Source organism: Struthio camelus, chromosome 1 (genome assembly GCF_040807025.1).
Source record: "Struthio camelus isolate bStrCam1 chromosome 1, bStrCam1.hap1, whole genome shotgun sequence".
In the NCBI taxonomy this organism is placed as follows: Eukaryota; Metazoa; Chordata; class Aves; order Struthioniformes; family Struthionidae; genus Struthio; species Struthio camelus.
The window spans coordinates 194,034,622-194,053,461 of record NC_090942.1 but is presented as its reverse complement, the minus strand read 5'-3'; the positions used below and the strand labels follow the sequence as shown (position 1 = coordinate 194,053,461).

The 18,840-nt window shown below is 43.8% G+C and overlaps 1 protein-coding gene across 3 annotated transcripts in view; it reads right to left on the bottom strand.

Annotated features, from left to right (window-relative positions):
- Positions 1 to 1,463: 1,463 nt before the first annotated feature.
- The window catches only part of THSD1 (thrombospondin type 1 domain containing 1), a 29,319-nt gene continuing 11,942 nt past the window's right edge, over positions 1,464 to 18,840 (bottom strand). For all 3 annotated transcript variants that reach the window (XM_068929919.1, XM_068929920.1, XM_068929921.1), the window contains 3 exons: positions 17,062 to 18,027; positions 7,876 to 8,034; positions 1,464 to 3,768 (listed from right to left, as the gene is read on the bottom strand). In XM_068929919.1, the coding sequence (XP_068786020.1) occupies positions 2,390 to 3,768; positions 7,876 to 8,034; positions 17,062 to 18,027 (2,504 nt within the window). In that variant the 3' untranslated portion in view covers positions 1,464 to 2,389. The remainder of the gene's footprint in view (positions 3,769 to 7,875; positions 8,035 to 17,061; positions 18,028 to 18,840) is intronic.

Here is an 18,840-nt window from a genome sequence, read left to right as displayed (position 1 = left end):
TACCTAATCTGGTCTGAATGCAGGCCAATACTGAGAAAAGGCTGCAGAAAGAGGTATCTGGGTTGGAAAAGGCTTCCCCTCCTCTGCTCTACCTGCAGCACATGGGAACTCCCCACAGAGGTGCAGGGTGTTTCAGAACTCTCTGTTTTCCTAATAAACAGGGTAAAACACAACTAGTCGAGTACAAGAGCTACAGCCAAGTACCAATAAATCCCACAGAAGGTTATAGAAATGCTTACTGAATGTTGTTGTGCAGTACGTTTGATCTCCTCTGTTTCTCCAGGGTCTCCTGCATTGAGAGGCTCACCAAGGCTGTAAGCAGATCTTGTAGCAATGTAGTTCTACAGCTGACAGATCACTGCTTCAGGCTGAATGTGCTTCATACAGCGGAGTTTCCCTTAGCACAGGGGTGGTAAGTAACCAAATCAGTAATTGCTTTAGAGGCCTGATTTTCAGCTCACTGAAGACAATTTAAAGACTTGTTACATTTCATTAGCTTTGGATCCGTCCTCAAGCACGGACATGTTCTAAAATACTTTAAACAGCATTTTAAGCTGATAGTTAATGGCAATATGTACCTGGTAATAACACTGCACCAGGCCAAAGGGCTGAACTTCCGCAACGCAGCATGCTGGAACAGGTACTGAGAAAGAAGCAACTTGCACCACACTGCAAGTCAGATGCAGCATTCTAGCAGCAGCTGGAAAATGTTACTCATCAAAAACACTGTTAAAACTGTGGAGTTTAACCATGGAGCCAAACACTGAGATCCTTGTTCCTCCTAGGCTATTGCAATAAGTCCTACCACTGCGTGCCTTTGCGAGTTATCTGTGCGTACTGTGGACACGTAAGTGGGGTGCCAACTGACTAAAGCACAACCTGATACTGCTCTCCCTTTTAAAATTGCTGTTGGTTTGGAGAAAAAAAAAGTATGAGTTTGGAAATATATCTTTCCACTCTGAAAGCCAGTTTTGAGAAAGATAATAGACTACAGCCCAAGGATTAAGCACATGCCACTTTTGCCTTCACACCCAAGGTGGGTTAAAAGGCATGTAGGGATCAGCTCTTTACGGGAGTGTTGTTTTAAGACTAACAATTCTCTGCCTGTACCTATCTTCCCTCATTCAGTCCTCAATTGCCACTATTTCTTTTCTGTCCGTTAGCATTCCTTGCAAACTCTCTGAAGAGATAGATGATTATTCTAATACGCGGCAAGCAAAGTGTCTGTGTCACTCTTGCTGGCCTGAGCTCTGACTCTGTTGTCGGCTGGAGTTTTTATTCCAGATCTCAATACTTGCAGCAGTGCATAATTACCAGTTTTTAATCTCTGATTTTAAAGCATAAAAAAATCAATGTAACTTTTGTACTTCACCATAAGGTTCTCCAGGAATCATCAGATGTTGTCAAGCCCTTTTCCTTTTTGTTTGCAAAACAGGTATTCATCAAATAAATGTGCTGTTCACTGGTTTTGTTCATAATTTATTATGAGCTTGCTGTAGTAGTATCACTGTCCACTTGTTTACACACACACAAAAGAAAATGTTTAATAAAGGCAGATGATTATAGAAAGGATGGGAGACTAAAAAGGTCTCTTTCACAGGGGTTTAAACGCGCCAGTAACATTTCTGTAAAGGTTAAAAGCTGTTAATCAATTTTCTTTGGCCTTCCCAGTACCATGCCTTTTTCTATTCATTTCCTGCAGCTATTTGTACATTACTGTGAGGTTTTTTATATAAATATTGGCAGAAAGAAAATATCAAAGACTTGAGAAATACCCCCTCAATTTTAAATGCACACCAAGTAATCAGTATCAGTTGTTTGCAGCTTCATCCAACCAGCTAAAAGAACATCACTAGATGACTTATTTGAGCAATTACAACCAATCAACAAAGCTCCAGAATGTCTATGAAAGAAACAGTGAAAACTGCTCACAACTTGTGTTCTGTGTTTTCAAAATAGGAACTGATTCGCTAATTAGTACTGTTGTTTGAGGATACTGGGGAACGGATGTTTTAGGACATCATAATCTACTAGTAGAAGGTCCATAAGGTGAAAATGCTAGATCAATAGCATTCATTAAGGATGGTGAACAAAACATGACAATTATTTGCAGTAAAGCCTACTGGATTATTCCTGTGTCAAGCCTTCATTATCACGTGCTTTCCCATGGTATTACGCAGGTATTGTATGCATACACATACACAAAATAATTATATGGAAGCACTTTACAGTTATTAGAAAGGAATGTGTTCCCACAAGTCAGACCTTGGGAATTCCCTCCTTATCCAAATGGAGGGAACATAATCCCATTGCTCCTTCCATCAGAAGCCAAGAGATTTTGCAAATCCTCTCTTGCATGTACCCCTCTTATAGGGTTACAATGATTCACTCAGATCACCAGCTTCTCTATACTTAAAGTACTTGTTTCATCCTCTTCATTTGAGCCAAAATACCCAGGGAGGTCGATCATTTGTTGCTCTGCCTCAGTTAAGCCAAAAGTAGTGTTATCATAAAAGGCAAATTCGGGGTCCAGTGGGAAGCTCTGGCACTTGTCCTTTCGGTACTGGACGGGGCTTATAGTCAGGCCTCTCTGGTAATTGTCTTTGCCAGCTGCAGCTGCCGTTTCTTTCCTCCATGCACCTTTGGGGTTAGGTGAAGGGCCCTTCTTATTTCGGCTGGGCTCGGGCTTATCAGCTGTTTTTTCTTGACTGGCAGGCTGGCGGTCAACGATCAGATCTAACTTCTTCACTGGGACACATGCCCTTTGATGGCATTTTGTGCCATGGCCTTGTGGTTCACATGGCAGCACAGTGCTATGGGACGGATCCAGCTTTTCAGAAGCTGGATTAGCATTTCTCAATTTTGGCCGCATCCTGTCTTCCAAACCCTGATCCCACGTTCTGGTCCTGGAGTTATAAAGAGGAGTCTGTCGTGGGGTGAGGGTGGACATGCTTCTCTCTCTGAATGGCCTGGCCTTTTTAGTTTCATGGAAACTGGCTGTTCTTCTAAACTGTGGGTTTCTGTGACAGCTCCTCTCTGACAACTCTCCTCTGTTATCTTGGTGTTTGAAATGAGCTCTTCTTATCAAGGTTTGGGTAGGGCTCACTGCAGGATTGGCCTGTGAGAATGGAAAATCCAGCCTAGGGTTAGAGCTTTCCCCTAGGAATTTGGGCTGACTGGCTGATTGGTCCAGAAATGGAGATTTGATCCTAAATTTGTTTGCTGCTGCCTCTTCTTGGTTTTCTGTGCTCAAGGGAAGCATCGTGGTGGCACCAACAACTGTGTCCGTGAGGGGATTCTGAGAGACGTGGTACACCTTGGTGGTCTCCGTCAGGCCTTTCTTCTTCATCTCTTTCAGCTGCTGCTGGGCGAGGCGATAACTGAAAATCGGAGGGATTATTTTTTGGGCATTTGGCTGAAAATTCTCACTTCCAGAGGCATCATCTTCTTGGGCAAGTTGGAGGCTTCGCCTGTAGGTCAGAGGAATGTTCACAGGGGCATCACCTCCTTCAGTGAAGCTGTCCCGCTGCTTGTTGCTTTGGCAGATGTTCTCTTCATCAGAGTTCTTCCGGAAGCTGGGGGAATGGATGGAGTTTCGACGTACGGCAGTGCTGCACTTCGGAGCTCTGCAGAGCTTCCTCCACAGTGTGATGAGAACGGTGGCAAAGATGATGAACAAGCATAAGGAGATACCTGTGATGGTGACTATATTATTTGCTTTCTGGTCTTCTCCTGGCTGGACAGAAGGTGGGATGGGAGACTGGATAGCTGTAACAAAGAGCAAACATGTCTATCATTAGACTTGCACCCTCATCAATTCTTCAGTATCTTAGGAGAGCCACTTTATTACTAAGAAAAAGCAACCAACTAATATAGTACAGTAAGTTGTCTGCCAGTAAGATTTTCTCATTGTAGATGACTTCTGTCAGAGACACAGAAGGATTGATCACCTGCTTGAGCAGGGGGGTTGGACTAGATGATTTCCAGAGGTCCCTTCCAACCTCAATCATTCTGTGATTCTGTGATCACTTTGGATTGGCAGAAACAGATCTACTTGCCTTAAATCAAGGGTCCAATAGACCTTTTCAGTGTTATTGTTACCTTTGCCTGTTCTGCCCGTTCTATAAGGCACTCCTAAATATATGTAAAATGCGATAATTATAGTCCAGGAATCACTTTAAAAGTATCTTATGATGGCTTAAGTTGGCGTGAGAGTTACTGGATTGTGAGCTCTGGATTTTGAAGAGAAGAGGGACAGCATTACCAGTGGAAGTGTAACTTTTGCAAGGAATGCTCTGAGAGTGCCTCCTTCACTGCTGCCCAGTGGTGCAGGCACATCACGGTTTCAGAGGACAAAACGTTCTCCCTCTACAGTAGGTTCTTAGTGGAGAAAGGAACTGATGTGGACCCCTTTCTTTGACTCAGAGCTATATGACAGCCCCAAGACGCCTGAAAAATCCTGCCATGGGATTTACCTGAATCTTCATGCCATTTTGAGAGCTCAACATCAGCATAAAGAATGTAACAGCAGCATTGCCTGGTGAATCTTTTTCCTTAGGATTCCTAAAATTTACAGGTCCATTCAGCCTGCAGCCACCATGCCCAGAGCACAAAGCAGTGCCATTCTGAGGGTCTGAGTTGGGGAATGGATATGCTGATCTCAGGGGAGAAAACAACACCAGCATTTGCCCTGTTCTGTACCACTGGAGCAGAGCAACTCATTCATTGCTTATCCTTCTCTCAGTCCTGTTTGCCCACAGCTATTTCCTAAAGGCTTAGCTTTCTATCTGTAAGGCACATTGTGTTGCATCATTTGGAGTACAAAGCAACCAGCTAGCAAGCAGCAAAGCCCAAAACAGGACTTAGTTTTGCTTCTCTCTTCACCCTATCTGCCTCTGTCCCCAAACTGCGTGCTGGTTTCAGTTATTCAGCCATTTGCTCCATCTGCTGGACTAATGACTGCAAATGTAATTATGCCAAAATTGGCTGTCTTGGGGAGGTGCAGACAGTCTGGTGGGGGAGGGGGGAAGGAAGACACTCCCAGCCCAAGGTCAGGCAGTACATGAGGCCTTAAGATCAGTGTGCACTCACTGCTTGAGCACCGTAAGATTTAAAGAGATGAAATCACATTGGTATAATTCTATAGAGGAAGCAGCCTGACATGGGAACAGGAGGATGAGAAACCATGTGAAAGACAGAAGCAAGCTAACTTCTCCAGATGATGCTATGGCAATGGGTGCCGACACCGGGCTCTGTACATCTGAGTTTCCTATATATAAACCCTCTTTTTTTAACCAAACACCCTGCTGGAATTTGAGGATTGTCTGGATCTGCTCAGTGCTATCACACGGTATCTCTAACCAGACCGCTTAAGGCAAATCCACTGCATATGCACAAGTCTGCTGCCATTTCCAGGAAGCACTGTACCTTCTGGGAAGCACCGTACCTTCTGGGAAGCACCGTATGTCTTAGGCTTGTTGCACACCTGTACAGAAAGACCGATGCTTCCGGGAAGCACTGGAGAAGCCTGTTAGTTCTGCGTATGTAAAGTGCAAGGTGCACACACAGGTCATATGTCCAGCACACACACAGGAGACCCAACACTTCCCAAAAGCGGTGGGCATACTGCAGGGACCTTTCACTCTGCACACATGGATTTCCCTCTAGGGAGTCTCAGACCACAGGAGCCCTTGGCACTGGAATTGCTCTTTGAGCTCCAGAAAAGTACGGTAAAACTGGCAAAAAAGGAGCCAAGTCAAATAATCCAGTTCTGTGTTTATGGAGATACCCCTACAGCAGGTAACTAGAGGGCACAGAAAAGCATAGCTGGATATCAGCTTTAGAAAAACATCAACTACACCACCGATTTTCTCTGGTGTCAACACACAGACCCTCAGCAGTCTGACAGAGATCGGCAGAGAGAGGGCAAGCAGCCCTAGAGCAGGTCATTAGCTTTAAACTGGGCCCCTAGACATCTAAATTGTTCCTCTCTCCTTACACTTGCGGTTTTGTGATATAAGCAAACCCACACGGCCAGCATTTTCTAGTCATTAAAACATCAAAAGTCTTAACAATAAACTATTAAAATATTCCAAGTCCTGAGCGAACACTGACAACATGCAAAGCCTGGCTCAACAGAATATTATTTTTAATATTTACCCTTGACCTGACCTTCAATACTAACCCATTTCTTACAGTGCTCCACAGTACTTTCCAGGCCTGTCTGCATACTTCTGAGGCTTTCATTCAACAAACATCTTGAAGCTGGTTCAAGCCAACACCTCCATCAAAAGAGCAATCCTGCCTTTTTCCTGCTTCAGCTACACGTTCTCCCCCTCTGCTGTCCTTCCTTTTCAATGGCACAAGCATTGTAACGGCCACGTAATAAGCCACTTCACAAAACCCCCAAAATGTTCATTTTCTATCTGGATCAATTCCAGTTCACCACACTGCACTTTTGACAGCGCAAAGAAGCGAGCAGCATGGAAGCAGCCAAGGCAAGGGGTAAGGCATTGCTCACTTTGTAATGGTTTAAAAAATCTGTTAAATGACAGCCTGAGAACCTAGGAGCCTGTGCAGAACTGCACCTTCCCCTCCCAATCACTGCTAGGCTGTGGCACCTATGAGACACGAAGATATATAGGACCTTGTAGCTCAGCCAGCTTCTGAGCAGATCAAGCCCCTGGGCATTGGCACCCTCCTTTTTCCAGCAGAGAGTTTGCAAGAGGCACAAGTTTTGCATTGATTGAGCACAACCACCACCTTCGAAAGAGGCCACTTCTCCTGTCCCTCATGTTGGCTGCAAGTATTCATTTACGGTCCTGGCCCAGCCTTGTCCAGCCTCACCTGCTAGCCATGCAACTGCTGCAACCCATTCTCGTCCCACACACCCTTGCAGGGAGGGTTGGGTCTCCCTTATCCACAGCCACTTGTCACTTCATGACCTATGTGCCACCAGACCACGCTGGCCAGCCTGACCTGTCACCCGTCAACGGGAGTGGGAGGCTGGAGCAGGAGGGAGACCTGGCACTGGCACCTAGAAACATTCCTGCAGTGGGAACCTCACATCACACTTCCCAACTGTAACCAACACTTGTGGCACTTCCCACCTGATGTGACCTGGGGAGAAAGTTCCCCCCAACACAACCTGAGTGATATCCATGTCCTGTAGCTCAAACCAGCACTGACCTGTCCCATCAGAGCAGAGACAACTTGAAAGTCAATTACGAAGCAGCTTGGGAACCAGAAAATATGGCCAAGTAGGCTAAGCTGGAAATACTACAAGGTACCATGCAGGTGACACAGGACAGCTTCTCAGCACTGGCCACCGTACAGTTATCAATCCCAATATACCATGTGTGTTATGAATTACACATAACTCTGGCTCTTTCACCGATAACTGCACTGGAAGCAGTATATTTTTCACACATATTCCAAAACACTTCAAAAATATATGTCTCCTCCAGGCACAAGACAGAACATTGCCTTCTTAACAGATTGCTATGGACTGGAGTGGCCTATCGTACCAAATACATTCTACTGGCACAGAGCTCTCTCTTGCAGCCATTCTTCAAACTCCCTACCATGCTGGACATTTGAAACCATTTGCATGGCACCTGGAGCATGCAGAAAGTCTCTTATCAAGCCTTAAAGCTCTGTCTCTAGCTCTCCCACAAAACTATGAAGGGACTAGCCCTACTGCATCAATGATAGAAATGCGATCTCCTCCTCCTCCTCCTCCCCCCTCCACCCCCAAATCAGTATGACTGAAGAGATCAGACGATTCAGTTTTACAAAGCTATTCTGATAACATGCCTTTTGCTTCTACCTGGAAAGACACGTGAATGCAGAGAAAAGAAAAGTTGAACTACATACCCAAACACTCCTCCAGCGAACACAAGGAAGTCTCTTTTGGTGATCCAGCACAGCCTGGTTTTGCCGGCCACGAGGTGAGACATTCTCGGAAGCGCTCCCGAACGCCGTCTCCACAGGTCACGCTGCATGGGCTCCAGGGCTGCCACAGGCTCCACGTTTCTGCAAATACATAAGCTCATAGCAAGGAGGAACATCTCTGCTTCACTTCCTCTAAAGACAAAAGCATTTAACTGTTTTCTCTTATTTAAGAAAAACAGCAATAAATAGCCAAACAATGCAAACTGCAACACCAAAAAACAAGCAATGTCCAGGACATGCTCCCGTACCCATTAGAGACTGGGGCAAAGCTCCCACTTTTTTTTTCCTTTCTTCACTCCAGTGCCAGCCACACTACAGTGGTCAGTTAACTGAACCTGGCAGGATCTGCCTGAACAACAGCAAATGGAAATTAATCCACAAATCTTTTTAACAGCTTAGCAATTTATATATTCATAGATTTCAATTCCTACCTGACAAATAATGTTTTTACAACAGCATAACTTCATTGATCTAAGTGTAGTTACTCCCGATTTATATGATCATCAGAGGAGGATAAGCCTACAAGGCCTAATGAACAGACAATATTGTTTCTCCTCTTATTTTCTTCTCAACACACAAACGTGTTATTGAACCATTTATTTGACAGCTTATAGGTCCCTGTTGTTTTATTGCTTATGGTTAGGCAATTGACTCAAGATGAAATTTTGAGGGTTTGTTTATTTAGGAGGCAGGCTCAGGTTTTAATGTTAACTCAAATATTACCATTCTTTAAAGAAATGAAATCCATTTTTTTGCTTAGATAACATCCTCATCCAGTGTTCAACATTCAAACTTTACAGCAGTGAGAACCCAGAAATAGAAAGGGACCGTTTCTGACAATAGTTGAAAGCTAAAATAGGACTATTACTTTAAACTCCAAAACAAAGTCTAGGGGCAATCTTTAGAGAGACAGAGCCATGTGGAACAAATATCCTGGGAGCTGTCCTATGGGTCAGTTGACTTCAATGGTCTGGCTTTGAAATGTATCAGAAATAAAAACAACAGACTTGATTGGTCCATTTAACTGCTCACAGATAAAACAGAAACTCAGATAAATTATAAAAAGTAAATTAGATTTGTTAAAGCTTGCTCTTTTTAATAGTTTTTGATGTTGCTACTGCCAACATAGGTCATAATATTTGATTTTATTACATGCTTGTTTTGCTGCTAGCATACTACCGAGTGCCTGATCAGTGAACAATTTATAGTGTTAAAGGACTAGACAGTGTTTCATCACTGGAAATGGCTTTATGATTTCCTGTTATATTGGTTGCTGTGCTGTGCATAGTAGGTTATTATTTTTAAAGTCTCTAACAAAAACAAATGCAGCTGTGTTTTAATAAATGTGAAATTTTAACAGCTTTGGGTCCTGCCACAGAACCAGTGGGGTCGCTCTTACGTGAGTAACGTACAAGGTTACTCACGTGCACTGCAGCATGGGGCCTGAAGCTTTTTAGTTCACACTTGTACAATCAACAAACGCTGTGAAACACGTGTGGGCACATGTTCATGCACGTCTGTGCGTGCACATCTTTGAGTGCGTCTGCCTGGCGTAACACAGAGGACAGACAGACTTGGCAAGACCCCTGGCAGCACTGCAATTTTAAGCCCATGCAATACCAAGTGACCTCAGTGGCTACTTGACCCTCACTCCACAGCAAAATCGAGCTACCGGGGATCGGAGCTACGTTTTATTTTGCACTCTGGCTCGCCCGGCCTACTGTGTGCTGCCCGCTCCTCTTGCACCTCCTACAATCACCTTGACAATGGAGAGGAGCCTGGAGGCAGGCTGAGCTTTCACACCCATTCGCCTGCTTGCAATCATGCCAGTTCCCAGCAAAGTATGGCAGACAGCCGGACTGGATGATGCATGGCATCAGGCAGAAGAAGAGGCCAGAGGATGCCAAGGAGGGGGGAATTGGGGAGTAATTTCGGGGGGTAGGCAGGCCTTTACAGCGTGGGGTGAAGAGGGAGTCTCTCAAGGGCATGGATCCTGGACCATTGCAAGATCACATCCGCCAGTGAGCACTTATTAGTGAGGGCAGCAAGAAAAGGTGATTAAAACCAATAGCCCCTCCAGGGCCCGCTAATTCCTCTTCCGAAAGATTTAATGGTATCACAGTACTTGGGAGTATCATGATACTTTTCTTGATCTCACTATCATGAAAGGCTCCCATAGTGTCACCCACCACTGGCAGAGCGTCCCCCAGCAGCGGGAGGTAGGCTAGCTGGGGAAGCATAGACTTCCATGCAGACTAATTTACTGTCAGCATCTGGGTAAGTTAGTCCCTGCCGTAACTTCCAGTGTGTGCATTAGCTCATTCATGTATCTCCACATTCCCTGCTTGTTTTAACTTCTGTTAATTACAGGCAGATATAGAGCCAGATCCAGCACGGTGCTGAATGTCTCCAGTGCTACTCCCGTTAGTGAAAGCGGAGGGTGCTCAGCAACCTCTACATTCATGCCCATGGGCTTCAGTGTATAACAATATTTAAGATGAGTAATTTCCTCAGACCTATGATATGCCCATTGCTCTGGGGCACTTTTCACTGACTTCAGCTTCAGCTGAGGACACAGAGTTCCTTACCAAAAACACTTGGCATTCATAGCTTTGAGGCTAAGAATGAGAGCCTTAAGCAGCAGGAGAGCAGGAAATTCTCCAGCTCCTGTGAAAGATGGAGATTTACACTCCTGCAACTTGCTCGGCAACCTCCTGCAATAACCAAAGCATAAAAGAAAATAAAAGATAGTTTATTCTCCCCCAAGGAAATGAAATAATTAACCTCCATTTAAGACAAACAGATCCAAAGTGCCAGAGGAAAAAATAGAAGGTTATGTATTGCAAACTAGCTCTATTAAAGTGTGAAAATTTTCATATACAATTGAGGAATCTATTATCACCACACAGACATCTAACTGACGAATTAGTTTGAAATAGTTGACAGTTGGCAGTTCCGCCAGCATGAAAGATAAATGCAATTAACTGTGTTAATTGTCACTCTGCATGGTCTCTCCTCTCAATTTTCTGTTTTTTGTTCTCACTTAGTAAGAACTTCAGCATGCAGAGCAATCCCACGGCAGAGTCAGCGAGGGATGCTTAGCCTTACTCTTCCAGCCTGACACAGGTGATAGCTCTGAGCACTTCAACAAGATCACTAGTAAGCCATAAGATCACTAATGATTTACAGGCTACTCCTGTAAACTCCTGATGCAGCCTAGGGGATTGCAGGCTATTTGTGGAACTTGTGATCAGCTCCTAGGGGCTGAGACTGGCTGTACACACATGGCATTGGTGTCTGGATAAGACCTGGGAATACATCCTTTCTCACTCATCCTGTTTTTCACCATTTCCACGGAAATGAAGCCTGGGAGCACTGAAATGGTGGCATGCTCCAACAGGTTACTAGTTTGGACAATGAAAGGACTAGGATCCCTTCCAAAGCAGAAAACCTAGACTCTGCCTGGGCAACTCGCAGCCTTTTCCACAAATGGGCACCCTTAAGACATGCAGGCACACAGTCCACAAATCCTTTCAGAAGCTAAAACCTGACCCAGTGAGTCCATAACACTAGATATATTGTTAAAATGCCGGGGGTGTGGAGATTAAGAACTCACTGCCGTAAGCGAAGCAGAACTGGGCTACAAAGTAAGGCTGCTAGACACAGGTCCTTCGCGTCAGTCTGTTTTTAAACAAAAGCGAGGCAGCTATGGATTCAGGCACCAGGACTAATTGGTTCCCAGATTTTCCTACAGATAATAGGCAGGTCTGACTCATACAACGTTATTCAGGGAGCAAAAATTTGATGGAAGGCTTAGATCCCTGCCTTTCCCCTAGATACTCCACTTAGTCCTTCCTTCCCCTATTGAGTACTTCTCCCCTCAGAAGGGCTCTCTCCCACTTTCCTCTTCCCCTCCCTTCCTTTTGCCATTGCCCTGCCCTATAGCTCTTTTTTGATACGTAGAGAAGTCAGAGAGAGGAAGTAACTCAACCCTGCTGTAAGCAAGCACAATAGACGTCACTGGGAGCTATATCAATGTCAAAATTCGTCTCCAGAGTGTAACCGAGAACTGGAAAAGAAACCTAATTAACACTGGAAATATCAGAAAAATATGCCCATTTATACGCCATAGCACTACCGACTAATTTCGTCAGAGTCATCCTGAATGTTTGCCACAGGATATTGGCTAAACGTGGAACACCTTCCTAAGGAAAGCAGAAGTCTCACTGCTGGGAACATTCAAATCTCAGTTGAAGAAAGCACAGGATAATGTGTTGAAAAGAATGAGCTTCCAGCACTCCTGGTGCTGGATAAAATGATCTAACACAGTTTTCTATCTCAGACATTCAAATAATCCAGTCAAATATAGGGGAAAAAATAGCCGTATGATTCTCTCTAAATCATCTGCATGAGACAGTTAACACCCCACTGAGATGAATGAAGTGACTCACATCTCTCTGCTATTTTTTCACAGGTTCTCCAGCTGGAGTCTACAGAAAGCTGCACAAGTTTTGGCTCACATTTAATAGATATATTCCCCACATTTAATAGATAAGAGTCACAGCCTTAAAAAGCACTGGCTTTTTTGCAACACTTGTTTTGAAGCTGATGGCCCCTGCTGAAAGAGCTGGCCTTCTGGTTTGTTCAGGGTTATCAGGAGCCTTCTACTTCCTACTCAAGACACAAAAGAGATTCCTTTTCCACAGGTTGTACTAAACCTGTTGGGAATGAAGAATAATGAGTAGGATTGACTTAGAGTCAGGAGTACAGGTGATGAAAAATGGCTGTTGTAAAATAAACTTTATCTCATCCTCTGTGGTTTGGATGAAGATAATTTTAATGATTTAGGAGCATTAATCCTTTACAAGACAATATCATTGTATCATAATAATAGAGCATATGCTAAACGTAACAAGAACTGGCTGAGTGACAGATTTGATATATAATTGTCAACAGAAAATCATCACTGAGTGGGGATGCATTTGGAGAGATTCCAAGTGGATCAGTACGAGGCTTAACGCTATGCAGTGTTTGCCTCAGTGACAGGAAAGTAAATACAAGATCGTTATTGAGAAAATATGCCACTACTGTGATGACATAAGTAGACAGTGCAATTATATGGAGCAGTGTAGGTTACTTGGTAAGTCAAGACAAAGCAAAGCTGACTGTAAATCACTGGAATGCAAAATTACACAGACAGGGAGGAGGAATACAAATTCTACCTCCAGAATGGCAGACTGAACACTAAAAGGACGTCTGTAAAAGCAGCTCAAGAGGAGTTCACACGGTAAAAAGCTGTGGTTAAATGAGCTAGTGCAATCTGTGAAAATATGAGGAGAGGGGCAGTAAGTGGGAGTAAGAGTGCGACTGCTCAGACAGCATCGGTGAGGACATCAGAACGTTTCACCCAAAGCTGTTGTCCATGTTGTCAAAAAAAAAAGGGTTGTTAAAAAGTGGAAAGGCAGCAGAAAAGAGATAGAAAACTAATCAAATACTAAAGAATATGCTTACCAATTAAAGACCAAGTCCAAGGTCACTGGTAAACTGGACTGTCCAAGACCAGTTTATTAAGAAGAACACTGAGATTATCTGGAAGGACTGATACCATTTGGACGTACAAGCACCTTTGCGTGGGGAAGACAACAGGTATATAAAGCATTCTCATCTAGCAGAGAGCAGCAGGCTAAGAGCCAATCACTAGAGGATGAAGCTAGATGATATTTTGTAATAAATAACACATACTTTCCTTTTCTTTATCAGAGCACGGCATCAAGAGAAATTACCAGAAGGTTCTCAATTTTATGGTGTCTTCAACAAAAGGAAGATATCTCTCTGGAAGATAAGCTGTGGTTGAATGCAAAGACTAGCTGTAGGGCTCAACACCAGGGTGACTGGATGAATAGCGACGGTCCATGCTGCACAGGGCCCAGATTAAATAAGGTAATCACCTTTCCTGGCCTTAATCTGAGGGAGTCTAGGAGGTCCAAAGCAGAAAATCACTGATTTATGGAGAGATGCCTTTTGCGTAGCAACAGCACTCATCACACAAATAGCCGTTAGGGACGAAGGTTTGTGCACACAATCTCAGAACGAATACTCAGCACAGTAACCCACAGCAGGGTGAGAAGCTCAGGAGAAGGGCTTTATGAAGAAGCCAGCAAACGGCAGGCCACCAAGGCAGCGAAGGCTCATGCTGCCTGTTGTGGCTTCAGGCTGATGCACCCCTCCCAGAACGCCCTATTCCTTTCAAACGCTGCCTTGGGGCTTTGAAGCCTTACAGATACAGTCACGCAATCAAATGTGCCGCAGTCTAATTAGTTTCAGCTTGACATTTCATTTACAGTGATGCAGTGTGGTTTTGCTTTTATCGGCTTTGTAGATTTGACACTTCTAACTTGTCAGCTATTGACTTAAAGCTGTTCTTCATACATGTAGTCTTGAGTTTGTCAACTGCAGTTGTAAATGTACTATTGTGGAACCAAAAGAAACAAAGCAAATTGCAGGGAGTCATTGCTTAAGGTGGATCTCATCAACGAAAACAGTCAAATACTGGGCACAGAAACCTATCTATGTCATACCCTAGGTATTCATCTGTCAGGATAATTAGCTAGATTGTATCAGCGTAACATATATATGCCACCCAGGCACAGAGACAGAATTAGGAATCTCTCTTCCTTTCTGCTTTAGGAGAATTATGTTGATTAAGAAAATAATATGTTTTCATTTTTAAATGGACTTACTTGTGCCAGAGAAGGAGAGAGAGTGCCAACAGAGAATACAGATGGAAAGCTCAGTTAAAGAAATTAACTATATACTGAGTTTGGCATGTGGCGAAAATAGAGGTCATTTTTAGTTTGGAGTGCCAATTAAAGATCTAATAGTTTTAGAGTTTCTGCAATAGTACAGAGTAAAACCACACGGCACTAGAAACATAATTAAGGTAGGCTGTGTCTGGATCGTGTACTACGGAGCACGTCCTACATTCCTGGTCTCCTGACTATCCCACTCAAGAGACCTACCCGGAAAGTGCAATGACTCTTTTTTGTCTTTAGTACCTGCATTCCCTTTTCAGGGAGACCAGGAGAGGGGCAGAAAACGGTATACGTCAAGGTGGCTTCCTGACACGGGACTGGCATACAGCTAGGGCACATACCAGAGCCTGAGTTCTGGCGGGAGAGGAAGGGGAAAGGCTCTATAGCAACGTTCAGCCCTAACATGCCAGTTTTATCCCTGCAGCGTACAAAAAACCCAGAGATAATGAAGCACCCCCGTAAGAGACTGTCACAGTGAAGCACGGGTTTCATTTCAAACCTTTCAGCCCGAACTCCAGGTGGAGTATGGCACAGGGGAACGACTAACACATTACCAATGAATACAAGCCTGCTCCAGAACTTGAGAATATTTAGTTTTCCATTCCAGGGTGTAGGCAACACAAGCTAGCCCAGCCCCAACCCCCTCATACATGTGCAGATCATCCCTAGCCTACCACAACTGGTTGCCTAACACAATTCAGGAATGAGAAGGGGAGATGGCTCACCTCCTTCCTCTGCCATGCTACTGTGATTTTTAGCCTCTGCTGAACCTCAAACTGCCATCTCTCAGAGTCTCTTGAGACTACACCTATATAAGATGTATAGATATAAATAGAACATATAGATGTTCCTTAAACAGGACCAAGGAATGGGCTCAAGCTCTGTCTTGTGATCACCCCTACTCCTTAACTGCAATCATCTATACTCCTGGACGTGGTTTTGGTCTCTGCCAAACAGCGCTCTCCCAGAGCATGCCTGGTCTCAAGGGACCATATGGCCCATTGGCAGTCTCCAGTTGGCAGTATCTATGAAGCTAATCTTTTCTATGAGGAGAAGAATTTAGAGGTATGGAAGTGACTCTCTCAGAATCACAGAACGGTTGAGGGTGGAAAGGACCTCTGGAGATCATCTAGCGCAACCCCCTGCTCAAGCAGGGTCACCCAGGACCGTGTCCAGATGGCTTTTCAATATCTCCAAGAACGGAGACTCTACAACCTGTCTGGACAACCTGTTCCAGTGCTATGTCACCCTCACAGTAAACAAGTTTTTCCTTATGTTCAGATAGAGCTTCCTGTGTTTCAGTTTGTGCCTGTTACCTCTCCTCCTGTCATGGCGCACCACTGATAAGAGCCTGGCCCAATCCTCTTTACACCTCCCTTTAGATATTTATATACATTGATAAGATCCCCCCCTCAGTCTTCTCTTCTCCAGGCTGAACAGGCCCAGCTCCCTCGGCCTTTCCTCATATGGGAGATGCTCCAGTCCCGTAATCATCTTAGCAGCCCTTCGCTGGACTCGCTCCAGTTGCTCCATAAACTCATGACCTACCAGGTGGCCTCTTGGGTCAGAAAACGGGCCACAGTCTGTTTTAAACAGTAGTAGAGACATGGCCTGAAAGGCTGCTGAAAAAACACAAGCTCTCCAAGTGACACAAGGGAGTGTCTTTTCACTATGGCCAAATCCTGATTAATCTAATTAAAATTTATATATCTAATAGACAGGCTTCTAAACTTCTACAATAAAAAATGGAGAGAAAAAGACGCCCAGACAAGGATTCTGCTCACCTAGCTTATAAACCTAGCTTAGGATGGGATGTATCACCCTTCTGAGATGCCTCTCTCTTTTAACTAAAAGGACGACTAGACAACTACTTAAGCTTAAAAATATGGCTTTTAGATGCTTAAATATAGGTAAGATTAATCCTATCCTCGTGTTTCCAATAGGCCAGGTCTACTGTAGTAGCTTCTTATGTCACTAAGAAGACCCAGTTTCAGTTTTACTGGGACTAGATACATAAATCATTCAAAATGCCCCAAAGGATTCCGTTTGGTACTTAGGGTTAACTGAGTGTAATTTAAACTACCATAGTTTACTACCTTATGTATCCCTCTCTTTAACAGTCTACTCCATTTTACTGCCATCCACATAAGCCATTACAACTATTTTGTCTTGGGTAAGAGACTCAAAAAAGCAGCTATTGAGTAGAAGATACCATAATCAAATTCATTTATCTTTACCCATGTTGGTTCAGAAGGGTGTTGATTTCTACTAAAAGAGGACAAATATCAGTACAAACCCATATTCCTTTGGATCATCATACACTCCTTAACTCTTGCCGAGAAATGGCTTCGGTTTGAAAAATTAAAGAGGTCAAAGCAGTATTTGTTCTTCCCCACATCAAACAAAGTGCAATTAAATTCTGTCCTGTTGTCTCCTGGGTGAATGGTGGTTTCATACAGCCAAGTTGCTCTTTGACTAGGATGCTTGAGAGCCTCTTTATAGACAACAATCTTTCCACTGGTTGAAGTGCATGGTGGGGAGACCACAAAGACCTGAACCAAAGTTTTGCACATTGCTTCTGGTGCCACAACCAGTCTGTATCCAAATTTGTGCAGGAGGTCTATGGGTCCCATGGAGGCAATGACTGAATGTGTTTCTAGTGACCTCAGTAACACAGTGATATACGTTTCTTGACCAACAGGTGGGCAATCAAACTCTACCCACTGGGATCTGGAGAGCAAGATTCCTTTTCTAGTTCTAATGCCCAGCGTCTCATCAGAGGTTAGTTTTCCTAGTTCATAAAGGGTGCTGGTGAATATCACGTCCAGTAAAACCACCGTCTCATTCATGGCACATAACTGTTCATTTGTGAAAAGTCCAACCTGAAGGGAGCTTCCAAGCACCTCTGAGGTCTTGTTCAAATCAACATGAAACACGGGCCACTCCACATGGAGGGGGGACATTCTTCTTCCACTCCACTGTACCTCACTACTATTATCGTTTGGAGAAACCATTCTGAACCAAAAGTCCCCAGCACTCTTGAAATAGAAACACTCAAACTCCACCATCCCGTGGGACTGATTTACTGGAAGCTGTTTCCTTGCAATGATCTGGTTGGTACCAGCATCCAGCAATAGGATGGATATACTCTCTGCTGTCGCATTACCACTAGCATAGTACCGATATTCCACAGAGACTGTGTCATTGCTGAAGGCTACATGACCTGGACGCTCCAAGAGGAGGTATTCCACTTCACCGAGAACTGAAAGAAAACAATTTCACAACAATATTAAAAAACAGAGAGACAACTGATGGTTTGTGGAATTTATGAAAGAAAACAAAGATTTATAATGTGGGTATATAAGAAATGGCTCTCAAACTTTTTCAAGTGAATCAATTCACCAAAAACGGCCCTAGCTATACCCATTAAAGTTTATGACGTCTTGTTTGTGAAAGGACGCTGTTTGGACCAGCTCAAAGTCCACTATGGTAACAACATGTACAGGAGGGTTAAAAACCAGAGGGTTTGCAACAAAAAAAAGATCTACAGAAAAATTAATTTCTAGGGAAAAAACATGAAAATTCTCAGCTTCTTTCACTTGTTAGATTCTTAAAATCCACTTCACAGTGGCCAGCTTTTGTTCCAGTTTTGTGCTTTAGCTGTAATTCAGCAAAAAGGACAGTAGTTTCTTAATGCAGAAACATGCCAAATGTCCCTCAAATTAAATAAAATAGGAAGCCTGCATGACGCTTTTTGAAGCCTCTTCTCTTGCTCTGTCTTATGAATCTTTCATTTTGCTCATTTGCATCACAGAGACACTTGAGTGAAAGAGCTGAAAATAACAGTGACGGTGACTGCAGCACTTTTCTTCTCTCAGATGTGGTGCAACATGTCTAAATTACATCATTTCATTATAAGTGGGACAGTCTTTTAAAATTAATTTTTGGCATGTCCATGTTTGTGCAAGTTGCCAAATTATCCTGAGACACGCTGTAACTAGTGGAGATAGATGGTATCTAAAGCACTGGATTGGGAAGATCACATTTCACGTCTCAGTTCAGCTAGTTTTTCTGC